The sequence below is a fragment of the Tachysurus fulvidraco genome, chromosome 8 (genome assembly GCF_022655615.1).
Source record: "Tachysurus fulvidraco isolate hzauxx_2018 chromosome 8, HZAU_PFXX_2.0, whole genome shotgun sequence".
Lineage (NCBI taxonomy): Eukaryota > Metazoa > Chordata > Actinopteri > Siluriformes > Bagridae > Tachysurus > Tachysurus fulvidraco.
This window is the reverse complement of record NC_062525.1, coordinates 1,216,380-1,233,879: the sequence shown is the minus strand read 5'-3', so window position 1 is coordinate 1,233,879 and position 17,500 is coordinate 1,216,380. Positions and strand designations below refer to the sequence as shown.

At 38.1% G+C, this 17,500-nt stretch overlaps 1 protein-coding gene and 1 long non-coding RNA gene across 2 annotated transcripts; one reads left to right on the top strand and one right to left on the bottom strand.

Moving 5' to 3' along the window:
- Positions 1 to 4,952: 4,952 nt before the first annotated feature.
- LOC113634816 (zinc finger protein 503-like) lies at positions 4,953 to 7,497 on the bottom strand. Its single transcript, XM_027133986.2, has 2 exons — positions 7,241 to 7,497; positions 4,953 to 6,259 (listed from the first exon to the last, which is right to left on the bottom strand). The coding sequence occupies exons 1-2, from the start codon at positions 7,322 to 7,324 to the stop codon at positions 5,354 to 5,356; spliced, it is 990 nt and encodes a 329-aa protein (XP_026989787.1). The 5' UTR covers positions 7,325 to 7,497; the 3' UTR covers positions 4,953 to 5,353.
- A 260-nt stretch (positions 7,498 to 7,757) lies between these two features.
- Positions 7,758 to 10,740, top strand: LOC113634814. Its single transcript, XR_003438642.2, has 3 exons — positions 7,758 to 8,039; positions 9,810 to 9,902; positions 10,002 to 10,740. It is a non-coding gene; the product is annotated as an uncharacterized LOC113634814 (long non-coding RNA).
- The last annotated feature ends 6,760 nt before the right edge of the window (positions 10,741 to 17,500 follow it).

Sequence of the window (17,500 nt, the reverse complement as noted above, 5' to 3'; positions counted from 1 at the left end):
TATTTATTTTTATTTGATTTACATTTATATGATGTTATTAAATGTTTTTAATAATGTGATAACTCAAAAGCAGTTAGAATCGTATGTTCTCAAAATCCTTACAGTTTTCTTGATTGCTAAGACACATTTCTTGAAAGCTGCTCTCCTTTTCTCTAAACTGTGAACACAAAACCCGATTCTCAAGCTACATTCACAAAACCTCAGACTCTCCTTGCAAAACCAAACTTTTACCTCACAACAGTTCAATCTGTGCTCAAAACTGAACTATGTTGTCAAATCGTGCCCCGAGTCAATAAAAATTAAAATCACTACAGAACAGTCACTAAACACTACGTAGAAAAATAGAAAACACAATGCTCAGGACATGAAGCTGGAGAAATAAATGTTTATTGTTCACTGTCGGCTAAATGCATGTTGCAAAACAAAAAAAACCTGTGCATTTAACACTTGTACAAAAAAACAAACAGAAATCTTGTGCGTTTGCCACTTGTGTACAGTACAGTAAGCCCATGTAAAAATAAAGTACAGATATACACAAATAAGTGCATTACTCAGCCACAGCATCGTGTCTCCGTACTGGGTCAGGCCACAAGACTTCATCCACATCACAGGCCACATTTTGTCTGGCCAGGCAACGGGGGAAAAAACCCCTGGCATGCCGTATCCAGGCTTGGCATGCCTCCACACCTACTGTATGTCACCACAGGCAAGTCCCATGGCTGGCAGGAGATGTACCCTGGTGTAAGGTTGGCGTTCATGTACCTTCCACCTCCATGAGGAGAATTCCTCAATGGGGTTTAGGAAAGGGGAGTACGGTGGGAGGCAAAGACTGATAAAACCTTGGTTCATATTGAACCACTCTCTAACCTGGAGGGCTCTGTGAAAACTCACATTGTCCCAAACAACAACATAGATGGGATGCTCATCCTGCTGCCCTAACAGAGCATCTCACATGCGATTGAGGAAAATGAGGAGCTGGTGAGTGTTGTAGGGCCCCAGGTTGGCATGATGGTGAACAACCCCATGATTGCTGATGGCAGCACATAATGTGACATTGCCACCACGCTGCCCCGGAACACCAACAATGGCCCAATGGCCAATCACATTACAGCCTCTCCTTCTCCTTTTGGTGTAATTATATTTTGCCCGTGAGATCATATCAGATGTGCGTTACAACTGACTAGCCGCATGCTCCGCTAATACTACAAATCCCAGAATGCATTGCCACTGTATTGACGCATAGTCAGGAACAGCAAGCGCCCCTCATTCTCTGTTGACAGTCACTAAAAACCATGTTACAGTCACATGGGGCAAGTTAATTCACCCTCCACAAAAATGGCCAAATGAAAGATGGACAATAGGAGCTTTCAAGACAGGAGGGAGGCAGATTATCTGTTCACGTATATAAAGGACAGACCTGTTTGTCTCGTGTGCTAATGGAGCTAACGTGTCTGTAACGAAAGTATAGAACATAAGAAGACACTATGACACGAAACATTATGAGAAGTATAAGGACCTGGACGTAAAGCAGAAGCTCCAGAAGGTGGAGGAGATAAAAAACAGTCTGGTTTCCCATCAGACTATGTTCATGAAAGCAAAATAAAAAGTGAAGCTGCTGTAAAGGCTGTAAAGCTTTATTGTGGCAGCAGAAACAGCAAAATCTGCCCTTTAATGAGGGAGAGTTTGTCAAAAAGTGTATGGTCAAATTTTGTGACATGAACATCACTGATGTGTCTTTTATTTCTAATTTCTTATGTGTTTGTAATATCAAGCTCTGTTTGTTCCAAATTCTGTGTTTAAGCAAAACTAAAGTTTGTTTCCATATGAAAAAGGTTGAACATTACATATCAGGTGCAGTTAATTTTGCAATAAATATTCAGTTTGGCCCCTGACTTTATCTCAGTTTTATATTTTGGCCCACTGTGACTTTGAGTTTGACTCCCCTGTTCTAAACAAACATAGACCCCATACAGGACTAGTGCACTGATGCCTTTGGGACAGATCAGATCTTTGTTGATTATTGTATAGTGAAGATAATTACAGCTATGGAAACCATAGCAACCAATTGTGACCCATTATCACCATAGCAACTAACTTGACAACAATCTAACAACATCAGCTTGAATAGTAGCCTACGACAGCGCCATAGCAACCGGCTGGGGTAGCAACATCCTAGCAACCATTACTTGTAACACCATAGCAACCTGGTTAGTGAAGCACTGACTAGGCAACATTAAACATGTTTTACCGTTTAAACCATTACACACCTCTCAAATCTTTACATCTTTAACTGTAACATAACATTTGAGTTTGGCTCTTTTTAGCTAACATTATTTCATACTTTTTTATTTAATTTATATATTAATATAATAGTGATGTGGTCAGTAATATAAGTGATTACTGCAGGTCAGAGCTGAAACCTTCACCATTGACATTCTGATGTTTTTACATTAGACACTTTATCCTGAGAGACATTACAGTACACACACTTAGTTTTCTTTATTCTGTCCAAAGCGCATGACTTCCTGTAGGTTACGTGGGTTAAAGGGCTGCAGACCGAAAGGAAATAAAGACACTAACTAAAGTAGAGGACAGACGTCAATACTGCAGATTTCATTTCCTTTTACAGTCTCTGTTAATGAAGTGTATAAGATTTCTCAGGTCCGATTCCTCATCATGTTCCTCAAAGCACTGACTTTGAGAGTGTTGCATTAAATCATTATTTGTTGCATTAAATCATTATTTACTATAGAAACTGATCTTAAAAAAAAAAAAGGAAAGTAATTTTCATTCCGTGTGTTTTATTTCTCTTCAACAAACACAAATAGGCTAATATGTTTTTTTTAATATATGTTTTGAAAGTAAATCCTTTTATTAGAGTAAGAATGATTTGTTTACAGCCAAAAGCTGAGAGTAATTTCTCCTGTTGTTTGTGTGCAACATTTTAATTACTGTACGTAATGTTTTGTTTTTTTGGCTAATTATTTCACTTGTTTTTATGAAGGGTGCCAATAATTATGCATCTGGAGATTTTTGCAAAGGAAGTGCAAGTAAAGAAATAAGATGAATAAAAATCAGTCGAGGTAATGATGCTGTAATAAAACTGAGTGATGAATTTAACAGTAATTAACATTTAATCATAAATAATATCAGATGTTAACTAGATTTGTAAAGTTCGTCGCGACAAACTTTGATGTTGGCTTTGACGGTGCAAGTATTCGCAAAGGCCGGTGCATTTTGGAGGCGAGTGGACAGAAATATTGTGAAAGCTGCTGGACCACTAGGGTGCCAATACTTTTGGAGGTGGGGGGACATGAGCATGTGACGTGACCAGAATACCCGTGGGGCAGTACCCCTCAATGTGCTGAGTGTTTTGATATGTCACATGTCCATGTTGTGCAAATTTTTGATTTTGCTTGTTTTGGGGGCGGGGCTACACGTGACCTCACGTGACGTCACGTCACGTGACCAGAATACCCGTGGGGCAGTTCCCCTCATTGTGCTGAGTGTTTTGATATGTCACATGTCCATGTTGTGCAAATTTTTAATTTTGCTTGTTTTTGGGGCGGGGCTACACGTGACATCACGTGACGTCTCGTGACGTGACCATAATACCCGTGGGGTAGTTCCCCTCATTGTGCTGAGTGTTTTGATATGTCACATGTCCATGTTGTGCAAATTTTTAATTTTGCTTGTTTTTGGGGCGGGGCTACATGTGACGTCACGTGGTGTCGAGTGACGTCACCAGAATATCCGGTGGGGTGCCAATACTTTTGGCAAAAAGTGGCTACTAAGAGTTTGGACATTTCATGTCACTACTGCAGTCATTATGGGATTCTACTTATTATTATACTGCGTGGATCACAGAGAGAGAAGCCGTGCCTGAGCTTCCCCATTCAAGTCTATGGGATGTTCGATCGTTGACTACCGGAAAACCGAAAATTCCGTCGGAAGTCCGAAATAAAAACTTTGTCCGGAGTAAGGCCTAAAGAACCTGTCCGAGTTCGGTGTAAATCACTTGAAAACTTGCCGAGTTATAAACCTCAAAAGTTTATAATGGAAGTCTATGGGAAAAAAGGCCAGTTTGAGCTTCCGTACCGGGAATGCCGGAATTCCGATCTCTTAGAAAAATAGAAGCAACAAACTTCAGACCAGGGCCTACGACATATCCGAATTTGGTGCATGTGGCTCGAACGCCCTAGGCCGCATTTTTTTTTTAAAAATTTTTGTCTAATAATAATAATAATAATAATAATAATAATAATCTTATAACGGAAATCAGAATGTTGGCTTCTACAAAGCCAACATAATTAATAGAACTAAATTTACAAATATGTTTATATTTGAAATGCTTTATCATGTTTTGTAGTATAGCAAAAAAATAAAGTTTAAATGTAGAATTTGACAGGATTTATTTTTTATTATTAATAAAAAACATAATTTTATTTGACAAGTTAAATACAAAAAGAAGAAATTGTAAAAGGTCAGATTTAATGCTGCACATGTAGAATGCAGAAGATTACATTTTAATTAATGCATTTTATAAAGGAAGAGAATTATTTACTTTATAATAAAAAAATTTTCATTGTAAAATCTTATTTTTTTTATTGCTTAAATCATTAAATATCAACATTTATACATCACATTTTGAGTTTTAGTTTTTTTTTATCGTACTGATTTAAAAATGGAAAGAAAAATTCTGTTTAATTTTGTTAATTATCTCAGTAGATTTTCCACATTATTCATCCTGGGGACCGACTCAGTTCTGATGTCGGAGTAAACGATCCGATTTGCATTGTGATGATTATCATTGTTTAATGTAATATTTCACAAATACGGTGTTTTTAATTGAGAAGTGGTTTTAAAACCGGAAAAAAAAAATTATATAAAAAATAATATAAAATCATATAAAAACAATTTACAGCAAGTCATTTTATATCAATGAAACATTAGACAGTTAGAGATTTATTAACATTAATATTAGTACATGTTCAGAAAAGGTAACAGATTGCTGATGGATTGCTTTTTTGTTTGTTTGTTTGTTTTTTCTTGTTTCTGTTTCCGTTTTTTGTTTTTTGTTTTTTTTTTTGCAATTAACTTCTAAATTTCCACTTGTGACACTTGTTATTTTTCTCAATCTCTGTTCTTATTTCTGTTTGTCATGATCAAGTCCTCAAAGAAGAACAGAAGACAAAATACTATAACATTAATGAAATTGTATATAATATTGTTATATAGATTTTGTTTATTATTAAATTTCTATTAAAAATCAGATTCTGATTAAAGCTTTTTGTAACTTCTCATTAAGAAATGAATAAATGGACCCACTATTGTGTGGTTCTACACAAAACCTTTAAGGTGCTAGATGAAGCCTTTGTCCATAAAGTGCGAGTCCATGTAGAGAATAATATGGATTTGAAGGTGCTGGTGAAGGGTTTTTGAAGTACGGATGGTACCGAGCGCCATGTCCGAGTGTGTGATGTGGGGTCCTGAGAGTCGAGGCTATGTACCCCAGTGAGGGGGGGAAACTGGGCTCAGAAGAGTCTGTTGAAACGCTGTTTAAAAAACTTGAGTGGAGTTCATGATTGTGCATGAAGCCATGTGGAAATATTGTAATTGCAGATGTGGAGGAAGAAGGAATGGAGTGAGAAGGATACAGAAGAGGAAACGTGGATTTAAGAGACGCAGCACAGTGATAGCCGAGACAGTACGGGTCTCCACACGGAACAGTGGAAATGATGGAGGTCCCTGGTTTATTGTTCAATGCAGGCAGAAGCGGCTGAGGGAAACTCGCACAGCTTGTCGGAAACGGCGGAAGAGGAAACGTAGAAAATGGAGGAACACCCAATCCGAGGCTGGAAGAACTGGAACACACCACTGATGATGTCTCAGTCCATGATGTCTTAGATTCATGTTTGTCATTTATCTCTGAATTTCTATTTCTGATGGTCTCAGAGGTTTCACCTGAACTTTTACTGCCATCTCTGATGTTCTTCTCATCTTCATCCTGAATTTTAGGAGAGCATACAGCAAGCGGTCTGCAGGTGGCACTCTGCGTCCTCGACACGCACCGATCGTCGAGTGAAGGGACAGAATCTTTCCTCTCTGCCGATTTGGAGTAAACTCTCATGTTGCCGATCGTCAGACATCCAGAGTCTTTCAAGCTGTTCGATGAGCAGGTGGAAGAGATCGGGTCTGATTGTCCGATCTGGGAGCACGTTTGTGCCAAGAGGGCAAGTGGACTCTTTGTGGCGTCCAGCTGAAAAAAACACAGTAGAGTGACATGAAGGAGAATATTGAGGTTTTTAACAGTTTAAACCAGACAAAGACACGACATGAGCATCAACTGCATCAGACCTGAACCTCAACATTAACCTCAACATGTCTACAGAACATTTAACACATAAAAGACTTTCTAAGGCCGTTTCACTATTTTATCCTGAACATAAACGGAATTTATCCTGTAGCAATAAGAATGACACATAATCATATAAATCATATAAATCATATAAATTTTTGTGCATTCGTTCTGACAGAAAGTTAATTTTCCCCAATCAGACTCTAGTCAAATTTTTTTTTTTAGTGTTCAAGAGCCAGTGATTATTAGTACGAAGAAAGATCTAAAGGAAACAGCTAACAATAAAATATTAAGGATTTAACTCGAGTCTGATTGGGGGGAAAAAACCTAGTATGAAAATTGAATTTCTGTCAGAACGAATGCACAAATATTTACAATCAGACTCGAGTCAAATCCTTAATATTTTATTGTTAGCTGTTTCCTTTAGATCTTTCTCCGTACTAATAATAACCGGCTCTTGAACACGTCAGCTAATTTACAACAGTGATTAATGTTTCCCTCCTTTCTTTAATCAATATTTCAGCACAAATTAAAGGTGAAACTAATTTATTGGAAGCTTTACAGGTTCTAAGGAGAACTTTAAAACATAGGGTTTCTTTTTCAGAACGGCTTCCTAATAGAACCGCTTCAGAAAGCTATCATTGTTTTTTACCTTAAAGAACAATTCTAAAAGATTTTATGAAAGAAAAAAAAACAGATTTATTTTGATAGTGATTTAGGTTTAGATTTAAACATTTTCTTTTGTGTATATTTATAAAAACCTTGTTTATATACAAAGGGTTATAAAGAAAAAATAAAAACACAAACATTTAAAAAACACAAAATTAAAATGATTACGTTACACATTCCACATTACACATACATACAAGGTAGTAACTTTACCTCAATATGACTGAGAGAAGCAGAAGTCAGTGGCTGCTGGAGTGAATCCGTTTGTAGAAAATGTCCGCTGTGTGTTGTGATCATTTTAACACTTAAATTAATAAAAGATAAACGTTTAAATTATTCAGGACTCCGTAGTGCGGTTTAGCGTATCAGGTCCCAGAGACGAGGAGCTCCGGAGCTGCTTCTCATTCAATCCACGAAGAACTCATTTATAACCCACAGGAAGAAAATGCATCATCTCCCCAGAGCTGTGTGTGTGTGTGTGTGTGTGTGTGTGTGTGTGTGTGTGTGTGTGTGTGTGTGTGTGTGTGTGTGTGTGTGTGTGTGTGTGTGTGTGTGTGTGCACTACACCATTAAATTTACACATGTGGCTGCACAGGTGCCGAGATTAAAAAGCCCCTGCTTTACCATCAAAGGCTAAGTGGGGCAAATGGAGTCACACTGATTCTTTCACACTACACTGAAAAAACGAACTTTTTGGTGTAGTAAAATATATTAGGTTAACCCTAATAATTTCTACAAAGTAATATTAACATTTATTGAATACTAGATTTTCCTAAGTACAATTGTAAATAAATACACAATTAATTCATGTACAAAATGAACTGTGTGGGATTAGTAAGTTTTATTAGATATTTTATCGTTTTATTAAACTGTTTTATAGGCACTGCACATAGACCTAATAATACCAAGTAAATTTTAATCAAAAGCTTTAGTGCATCCAAGTCTGTGCATTGCGCATGCGCCATTGGACCCGCCATTACCCGCTTGGATCAGAGGAGTGCTGTTTTACGTGGTGAGTTATTTTTACATTTCCTCTGTAATTAGCATCTTTTTTTTAAGTCTGTGAGCATTTGTATAGTTTTTGTTAGGTTATTTTGTTGTATAATACTTTACTTCAGTAAAATAACGTTAATGTTAGGGGTCAACCTTATACTTTTAACGGTAATGAGGCCTAGAACTTTCCATAGCCATTTACAAAGCATCGAGGCTCATACAGAAGTTTGTTTAAAACCAAACACATTTCCGTGGGTCGATGGTGATTTCATGACAAAACAGAAAAATATTTGATTTGAAATTTGCATCCCGTTTTTCTTAATGTTACACGTTATGCAATTATCTTACTAATCAGGCAGATTCGCATAGAAATACTTGATGCTGTGATCCAATTCGTTACATATACTGTAAATACGTAATATAAATGTATTCACTGAAAAACGGAACCATATTATTTTCTCTCATGGTAATGATATTTAAAGTACATGAATTTGATATTAGACATGAATAGATAACACGACACATTTAGTACTGTGTTCTAAAATTTGCGGGTTCATAATGTGCTGCAAAGGGCGAGTCGTGAAGTTAGCGCGGATATGCTGCACGGGTCATGAAGTTAAAATAGCCTTGCACAAAAAAGACTGCATGTCGTCTGGTAAGCAATCCATAACAATACAGTGTAGCCATAACAATAAAGTTATAATAATTTTTTTTTTATGAAAATGCATAAAAATTAAACAAAGACATTTTCCCCAAATAAGTGTTGTATAACTACCAGGACATCAGTGATGTGTGAGCTGAATTTGCTGACAGTATTTTTGTATTCGCTTTTTGGGTTTTGCACTTTGCAGACGGTCCCTTGGAATCTGTTTCTTACGTGTTCGCACATAGAGACTTATGTATTTTGTCCAACGCGGAGGAAATCTGATATTGAGGAAATTTGTTGTAGCTGCCTCTCTACATTACTACGATAACAAAAGAGGTGTTATTTGTGTAGTAACAGCATTTAGCTAGGAGTTATTGACTCTGGAAACTCCAATCTGTGAATATGCGGCCAACTTTACTTAAGTTAATAAAGCTGCTGCGCGCATTTTAATTTCAAATTAAAAAAGCTTGTCAAGTCAGACTCTCTAACCATTAGGCCACGACTGCCCCCATAAGTAATTAGTTGGTCTTAGCTGGTAGACTAACACATTGCTTTTTCATCAACTTTCAAAAATATGGCCTGAATACATAGAACAAGGTGACTCCAAAAACCCTGGGATGAACCTAAAAGTGATAAAGTAAAACAGAAAGGCTAATGTTAGAGCAGAAAATATTCATCTTCAGATGTTTCATTATGTGATTGACATTGCAGTATAATTATTGCAGTATAAAAATGACTTAAGTCTGCATGCTGAACAACACTGCTTAGGTCTTAGATATACAGTACTGTGCAAAAGTCTTAGGCGTGCTAGTATTCCCCCCCCCCCCCCAGAGGTTTTAAGCCAGTTAAGTTTTTGCTTTGCTGTATTGTACCAGTAAGAATTTTCAGTTTACATTTTTAAACATTCATTTTGTCATTATTTGTAATAATCCAGTTAGATTTTTGTATGCACAAGGAGTCTGACAACAGCCGGTGCTACACACCTGATCTCATCAAATCTGTTTATTATTACATGAAAACTGAGACAAACTAAATTCAGAAGAACTTACCTGGCTTAAAACCTCTTTTGGGGGGTAAAAATACTAGCATGCCTAAGACTTTTGCACAGTTCAGTATGCATTGACAACATTATTCTCTTCACAGAACCAAAGCATCGAGGTGAGACGTGAAGCTATTATCCGGAGCCTCATACTGTACCTTGGCAAAAAAGAAGAGGAACTTTTTGAAGAATGCCTGGTAAAGCTTTTTTTTTAAATTGTTACCATAAAGTTAAGCCTGAAATAAGAGGCAGATAAATTCTTAATCTAATACCAAATTCTTGTTAATTATATGCAGGAGGACAGTCACAGTGACACCATGTAACACATCCTTAAGATTCTGGTGGTCTATGGAGCTGGTGTAGAGGATTCAGTGGATGCATCTATTATTCTTGAAGGCCGGGAGATCCTAACAGGATGTCACAACGTGGCTAAAGCTTGTGCACTACTTATGGGGTTGATTTATGCCCTCAATCTTGCATACCCCAAAGCCCTGTGCTATACTTTTGAGGTGTTTCAAAAACTTTTTCTAGAGCTGGATGGGATTAAGTTGTCCTCTAAAGTTCAAACTTTAAAGTCCAAGCTGCTGACTTAAAGTTTGTTTGTGATGGCAAGTCCTGCACATTATTGGATGCCATTACAACACCCCAACTCAGTGTTCCATCATGCATGTTCTGGTGAACCCTTTTCATAAATAATTATTTTGGGTTGTTCTGTTGTTTTGAAATTGTTTCCCACACTTTGGTACATAATTTGTTCTTTTGCCATTTGTACTAAATTGACATTTAGTAGCGTTTTCAGTTTTATGCCTTATAACCACCTGGTCTTACTGTCTTTTTTTTTTTTTTTCACAAACTTTTAACACGAAGAGAGACCAGACTTTAGAAGCATCAAGGTGTTTATACTGTGTTTTGAATTTACTTTATTCAAGGCAAATAGTGGTGGGAATTTGTTTTGTTAAAGTTATAATTTTTTGCCAGTTTTCATTTACTTTGAACTAGAGCATTTTTACATATTTAATAAACATCTTTAACATCTGTTGTATGCTATATATTTTGATACCATTGGGGGGAAAAAAAAATTGAATTGTATTTAACCATTGCGATTTGTGTTGAAAGCATAGACAAAGTGATTACATTTATTTGGTAATATCATTATTATTAATGTTTAATTAATTAATATTACAAAAGAAAATAAAAAACAGTAAATGCAATCTACCCTAAAAAAGTAAATAAGATTTATTAAATATTTCTAGTACAGCAATGCTACACACTTTGAAAAAAATCTAATAGAATTTACCTAAATAATTCAAACAAATCGAACTTCTAAAATAAAAATAATTAAGTAACATTTACTTATTTTTTTTAACAAACATTTCATGGATTACTAAGTAGATTTTAATTGATTTTGCTAGATAATTAATACTTGAAATTAGGCAGTAGATTTTACTTAAAAAAAGTTCGTGCAAATTGTTACGAGGATTTTTTTTAGTAAATTTTACAAGTTCGTTTTTTCAGTGTATGTGGGATGTGAATTTCTTCCATTGTAGAGAAAACTAGATTAAAGTATTGTAGAACTGTAGAATTTTCTGGTCTGCTTCCTTACCAAACCCTTAAAAAACTTTTTACCCGACTCATTTCTATCTCTTTGTGGTATTTATTTCAAAATAATTGATGAATAACAAATTAAATAAAATCCAGATGTTGAGCAGCTGTTACAGCTTCAGTGACTGGACAAGACCACACACTCAGGATGAAGGTTTTTCACTGTAGGATTAAGGGGATTAATCAGGAGACCTTTGTATTGCTTAACATTGGCTCTTGTCTTAAAGGGTACATTTGACCCTGAACCATGACAGCAAACTGCCACGTGCTGGTCATCTGATGTGGCTCACTGTGAAGGCAGCAGGAGGTTAACAGTCACAGTACAAATGGGGGGGGGGGGGTGTTCGATTCCTGCCTCCACCTTGTGTGTGGAGTTTGCATGTTCTCCCCGTGCCTCGGGGGTTTCCTCCGGGTACTCCGGTTTCCTCCCCCGGTCCAAAGACATGCATGGTAGGTTGATTGGCATCTCTGGAAAATTGTCCTTAGTGTGTAAGTGTGTGAGTGAATGAGTGTGTGTGTGTGTGTGTGTGTGTGTGTGTGTGTGTGTGTGTGTGTGTGTGTGTGTGTGTGTGTGTGTGAGTGAGTGAGAGAGTGTGTGTGCCCTGCAGAGGTGGGAAGTAACAGAGTAAAAATATTCGTTACTGTACTTCAGTACATGTTCCTGGTATCAGTACTTTACTCCACTATTTATTTTTCGGACAACTTTTGACTTTTCCTCATTACATTTGTACACAAATATCTGTACTTTTTACTTCTTACATTTCCCAAACATACTCGTTACTTTTAGTATTATTCCTTCTCATTGGACGCTGTTTCCAGCCTATCATCCTATCATTGTGCGGCTTTTTCCCCATGTGACTGGTGTACTGTATTATTTACTGGCTATCAGACATAGACTAAGGATAGCGGAGCTAACAATGAGCAGCGCCTACAAAAGGAATGGCTAATGTTCATTCAGAGGGAGTCACCGATGTTAAAGTAACTAACAACGAGGACATTCCTCAACACACATGGCCATATATGAGGGAGATGTTTGTAATAATCGCCGTCAAAAAGGATTCCTGGCGAATGCGTTGCGAATTGTGTCACCCAGGGGGGGTTCTAGCCCTTTATTAGGGGGGCTTCAGCCCCCTGTCTGTAATCTCAGCCACCCTAAAACTATAAGGAGCATTTTTACTTTCATAAATAAACAATAAAAATGACGTTAAAATGCAGGACGTGTCGTCGATGGGAAAGAAAATTATTTATCAGTTTGATCCAAGAGCGATTTTATTTACTTTGCTTTTACACGCGTGTGTTGTAGTGTTTCACACGTGCGTCTTCAGCTGTCTGCTTTATTAGAACGGAGAAGCACAGGTACGCGCAGCGTGCACGCGCAGTCAGAGCTGGAGACGCAGAAAGACGCAAAGACGGCAACCAAAAGCAGTGAAATGTCATTATTCTTATTACCAGAGTTGTCATATAATATATAATATAGAACTCTTCTTGTTTTAAATTCTCACTGAGGGCTAAAACCCCCTAAAGATTAAACCCTAGAACTGCCCCTGGTGTCAACCCAAAAAACACCAAGTGCTTAATTTAATTAACATTAATTTTGTCATTTGTAAAACATCACAATAATTTTGAGTTGTTTTGAAGCACAGAGCTGGAATCTCCCTAGAGTTTGGGATATGGCCTTGGTGATAAACTTGGTATACATTATATCTCCAAAAGTATTGGGTCACCTGACCTTTCCTGCTATATGTGGTTGTTTTCTGATCTCAATGACCGATGACGCCTGAGATAGGCACAGGCTCCCCATGACCCTGAGAAGTTCGGATAAGCAGTAGAAAATGAATGAATGAATGAATGAATGAATGAATGAATGAATGAATGAATGAAATTACAAAGAAAAGCTTTATGGAGATCGGTGTTCTCTATTAATCTCAACAAGGCAAAAAAAAAAAAAAGAAATAAGACATGAGTCCTTGAGGTTCTTGGGTGCGTTGAGCACAAAAGTGGAACTGACAGGCAGCAGATGATCCGCTATGAAACATGCGACGGAGTTTCATGACAGAGTGAAGTTTGGTTTGATGGCTTGCTAATGTTCACCGTGATGGACGTCTGTGTCTGTAAATGTGAAAGTTGAACTCAAATATAAAAGAAAGTTTCAGCTTGTAGGACAGGAACTGAGACACGTGGAGAAATCTGAGACAACGATTCAGCCAAACAGTGTCAGAAAATATTAGCGCTAATACTTAGCACTCACATATTTACTATTAAGTGTAAAATTGAGATGAAATTGGAGGGATTTTTTTGCCAAACATTATGACAATGTCCTGTCTCCTGATTTAGTTCTACAGAACATTTATTCTGCTTTATGTTTCCAAACAAACTTATTTCTTACACAGTATTAGTCTAAATAGTTTCATGCTACTCTCACTAAACTTTCAGCCCTTCACAGAAATTACAGGCAGAGCAGAACAAGTGTTTTTTTGTGTGAAAATGTTCCTAAGCTCTTTTAGACAGTTGCTAAACTGATCAGACCAAAGCTAATGTCAGAGAATTAATATCAAACAGAATTATAGTATTTCAGGCAGTTTAGCGATGTTAGCATGCTCTAATCTGCCTAAAGTTGCCATAGGAATTTCACCTAAAGAAGTCAGCGAGCATTTTTTTTTTGGTTTTGTTTTAATTAACATTCATGACAAAGTTACAGATAATAATTTACATCAACGGTTGACAAGAGCTGCTGCATTATATAATGTTATATAATGTAAATGTTAACAAAATGTGTGTGAAAATTGTAGCGTGAGCTAGAGGTCTTCTCGGGTCTAAAGAAATGGACCCGACCCGAAGTGACCCGAATCACTTTTTACCTGCACGCGACGTGCATATTTATTTATTTTTTTAAAGAAAAATAGACAAACCCGAAAAAATTAGACCCGAGTCCGTCCCGACCCGTTGGCAATTTTTTTTAACCCGACTGGACCCGAATGTTGCGTAACTCTACACTAAAGTAACCGCTACAGCGTGGATTCAAAATTGATTGACAGGTCTGTTTCAACAAAAATTAGCTTACCGCCAGCCGCATGTCACCAGCTACATGTCGCAAGCGGTCTTGGCAAACAGAGGAGAGGTTGGAAAAGGACTCGAGTCGAGGCACACACACGAGATACAGTAGTTCGGGTCTTCTCGGGTCCGTTCGGTAAAAACACATTCATTATAAATTACCCGAGACCCGACGCCGCTATTATTATACCCGACCCGTGTCCGAGGCACACGTGAAACTTTTAGACCCGAACCCGCTCGTGTCGGACCTCGGGTTTTTGGATCTAAGATTTTTGGATCTAAGTGGACCCGTGAAGACCTCAACAGGTGCAGGAACATGTTTAGCAGTTTCCAGAGTTAACACACTTCAGCATGAAAACAAATAATGTCACAGAATTTTACAGACAACACTTAGTGCGTGTGTATTTAGTAAACAAGTGCACTTCCTGCCTACAACTCTTTTTGGATATATGCTACGGTTGTAATGTTTCTGACAGCATTAGCCTAATCAGATCCATGCTATCATTCCTCAGAACGTCTATAATGTTGGGAAAAATAACAACCATACCGTCAATGTCGGTGTTTCCTTAGAATTCATGATTTAGCTTTATCTTGCCTACAGGGTTTTTTGTGCTGTGCCTGTAATTTCTTATGACACACTTGATGCTAACATCACTAGACTCCGGTATAGCGCTGGATGAACAGCGCGTGTAGAACGAGAGGAATGTGCCGAAAGCTTAACCAGCGATTTCGTCTTGTTCATGGTGTCTCTGTAATTAGCTAAATCTGTGGGTGGCTGCACTACAGGATGTTAATCAGGGCTGAGGATTATGGGACGATGTAACCTTCGGAGTTAAGGATGATGTTCTCTTTCCTGACAGCTGCCATATTTTTTGTCTTTAGAACTTTCTGGAAGCTGATGATACTGCAAGATACCTGTCTCTTCCTCTAGCAGTCTTTCGGAGGATCACGTGGAACCTGCTATAGAAGATTTCAGGTGACTTTAAGGACACGTGAAGGCAAAGTAGGCATCACAATTTATTAGTCTCGCAAAGACAGATTTCTAGCAGGTTGTTGGAAAAATAACTACATTTTTAGATAAACTCCACCCCATTTCAGCAAGGCTGGAGCTCAATCAGTAGGTGTAGGAGCTTCATGAAGTTTATGGTGCAGCTTAAAACAATAAGGTGTTTATTAAAAGGCCAGAGCAGTAAGCATTATGTGTTATAACGTGTTGAAGAGGTGGTGCTGTCCAAGGTGCTGTTCCTAGTGTCATAAACATACACATGCTCCAGTAGGCAAGGCCCCTCTATACGATTAATTAGTTTCACTTGTGTGTGTGTGTGTGTGTGTGTGTGTGTGTGTGTGTGTGTGTATGTGTGTGTGTGCGCTCAGTGATGGAGTGAGTGTGTGTGTGTATGTGTGTGTGCTTAGTGATGTAGTGTGTGTGTGTGTGTGTGTGTGTGTGTGTGTACGTTCAGTGATGTAGTGTGTGTGTGTGTCAGTGTGTAAATGTGTGTGTATGTCAGTGTGTAATTGTGTGTATGCTCAGTGATGCTGTGTGTGTGTGTGTGTGTGTGTGTGTGTGTGTGTGTGTGTGTGTGTGTGTGTGTGTGTGTGTGTGTGTCAGTGATGGAGTGTGTGTGTGTGCCAGTGATGAAGTGTGTGTGTGTTTCTGTGGGTATGCTCAGTGATGTAGTGTGTATGTGTGTGTGTATGTGTGTGTGTGTCAGTGATGAAGTGTGTGTGTGTGTGTGTGTGTGTGTGTGTGTGTGTGTGTGTGTGTATGCTCAGTGATGTAGTGTGTGTGTGTGTGTGTGTGTGTGTGTGTGTGTGTGTGTGTACGTTCAGTGATGTAGTGTGTATGTGTGCGTGTATGTGTGTGTGTGTGTCAGTGATGAAGTGTGTGTGTGTGTGTGTGTGTGTGTGTGTGTGTGTGTGTGTGTGTGTGTATGCTCAGTGATGTAGTGTGTGTGTGTGTGTGTGTCTGTGTGTGTCAGTGATTGCGTGTGTGTGTGTGTATGCTCAGTGATGTAGTGTGTTTGTGTGTGTGTGTGTGTGTGTGTGTGTCAGTGATGTAGTGTGTGTGTGTGTGTGTGTGTGTGTGTGTGTGTGTGTGTGTGTGTGTGTGTGTGTGAAACAGGATTACTGCCAGAGGAGTGACTAGTCTGGTCTCAGTGTGTCACAGTGAATAGAATACGAGTGCTTTAGGGATTTACGAGCCTGAGGACGTCCATCAGCATCAGGATGAAGACGAAACCCTGCAGGTGTGGAGGAAACTTTCTGTTTCACCCAGTCAGTAAAAATATTATTATTATCATTATTATTATTATTATTATTATTATCATTATTATTATTATTATTATTATTATTATTATTATTATTTAATTTTATTACTACAGAAATACTGCCTGGTTCATGTAAAGCACACAAACTGAAGGTGAAACACACTGAAGCTCAAACCTGCTAATCTTTACACATGAAACCCCACATTTTAACCTCATCACCGTATGAATCTGGATCGACTGACAGGTGTGTAGGTGTGCACTTCGGAAGCCACGCCCCCTTTCCCTCTCTCTCGCCTCACGTTGCCGTTCTTTCCATCACGGAAAGCAGGATGATGTTTAGAGTTTGTTAATGTCAATTTATAAGTGTGTTTATTTCAGTTAGATAACATCAGTTAAACACATTTATTAGGGAGGTCCTTATAAACCTAAGTGTTGTCACCTACACTATGATCTCATCATCACATCCACATGGCTTTCCTTGTCTGGTTCCTCTCTAGGTTTCTTTATCTTTTCATCTCAGCGACTTTTTCCTCACCTCTGTGATGATGTCCATTGTTAAAATCTCTACACAAATAAAACTGAATTGAATTAGCGAGTGCTACGGCATGCGTTAAAGCCCAGATGGAGCAATTTGTGGAGCGTTTTGTGTTTAAAGCGTTCGAGACGTGGCGAGCTGTCAGAGACTGAGATGATTTAACAAAAGAGACGAGCTGAGACTTCAGGAGAAATAAAGAGCTCATGCAGTGTCTAATTACACAAGAGCTCTAGGACAAAAAAGCTCATGTCTTTTGTGGAAGTTGCACTCAAACACTTGACAGTGTGAAAGGAAATAACTCTGTGTGTGTCTGTATCTGTGTGTGTCTGTGGAAATGTGT

Excerpts from the sequence above, each read along its gene's own strand:
- LOC113634816 (XM_027133986.2), bottom strand. The coding sequence starts at position 7,324 with ATGATCACAACACACAGCGGACATTTTCTACAAACGGATTCACTCCAG. Across the intron at positions 6,260-7,240 it reads CTTCTCTCAGTCATATTGAG|CTGGACGCCACAAAGAGTCC; the intron begins GTAAAGTTACTA and ends TGTTTTTTTCAG.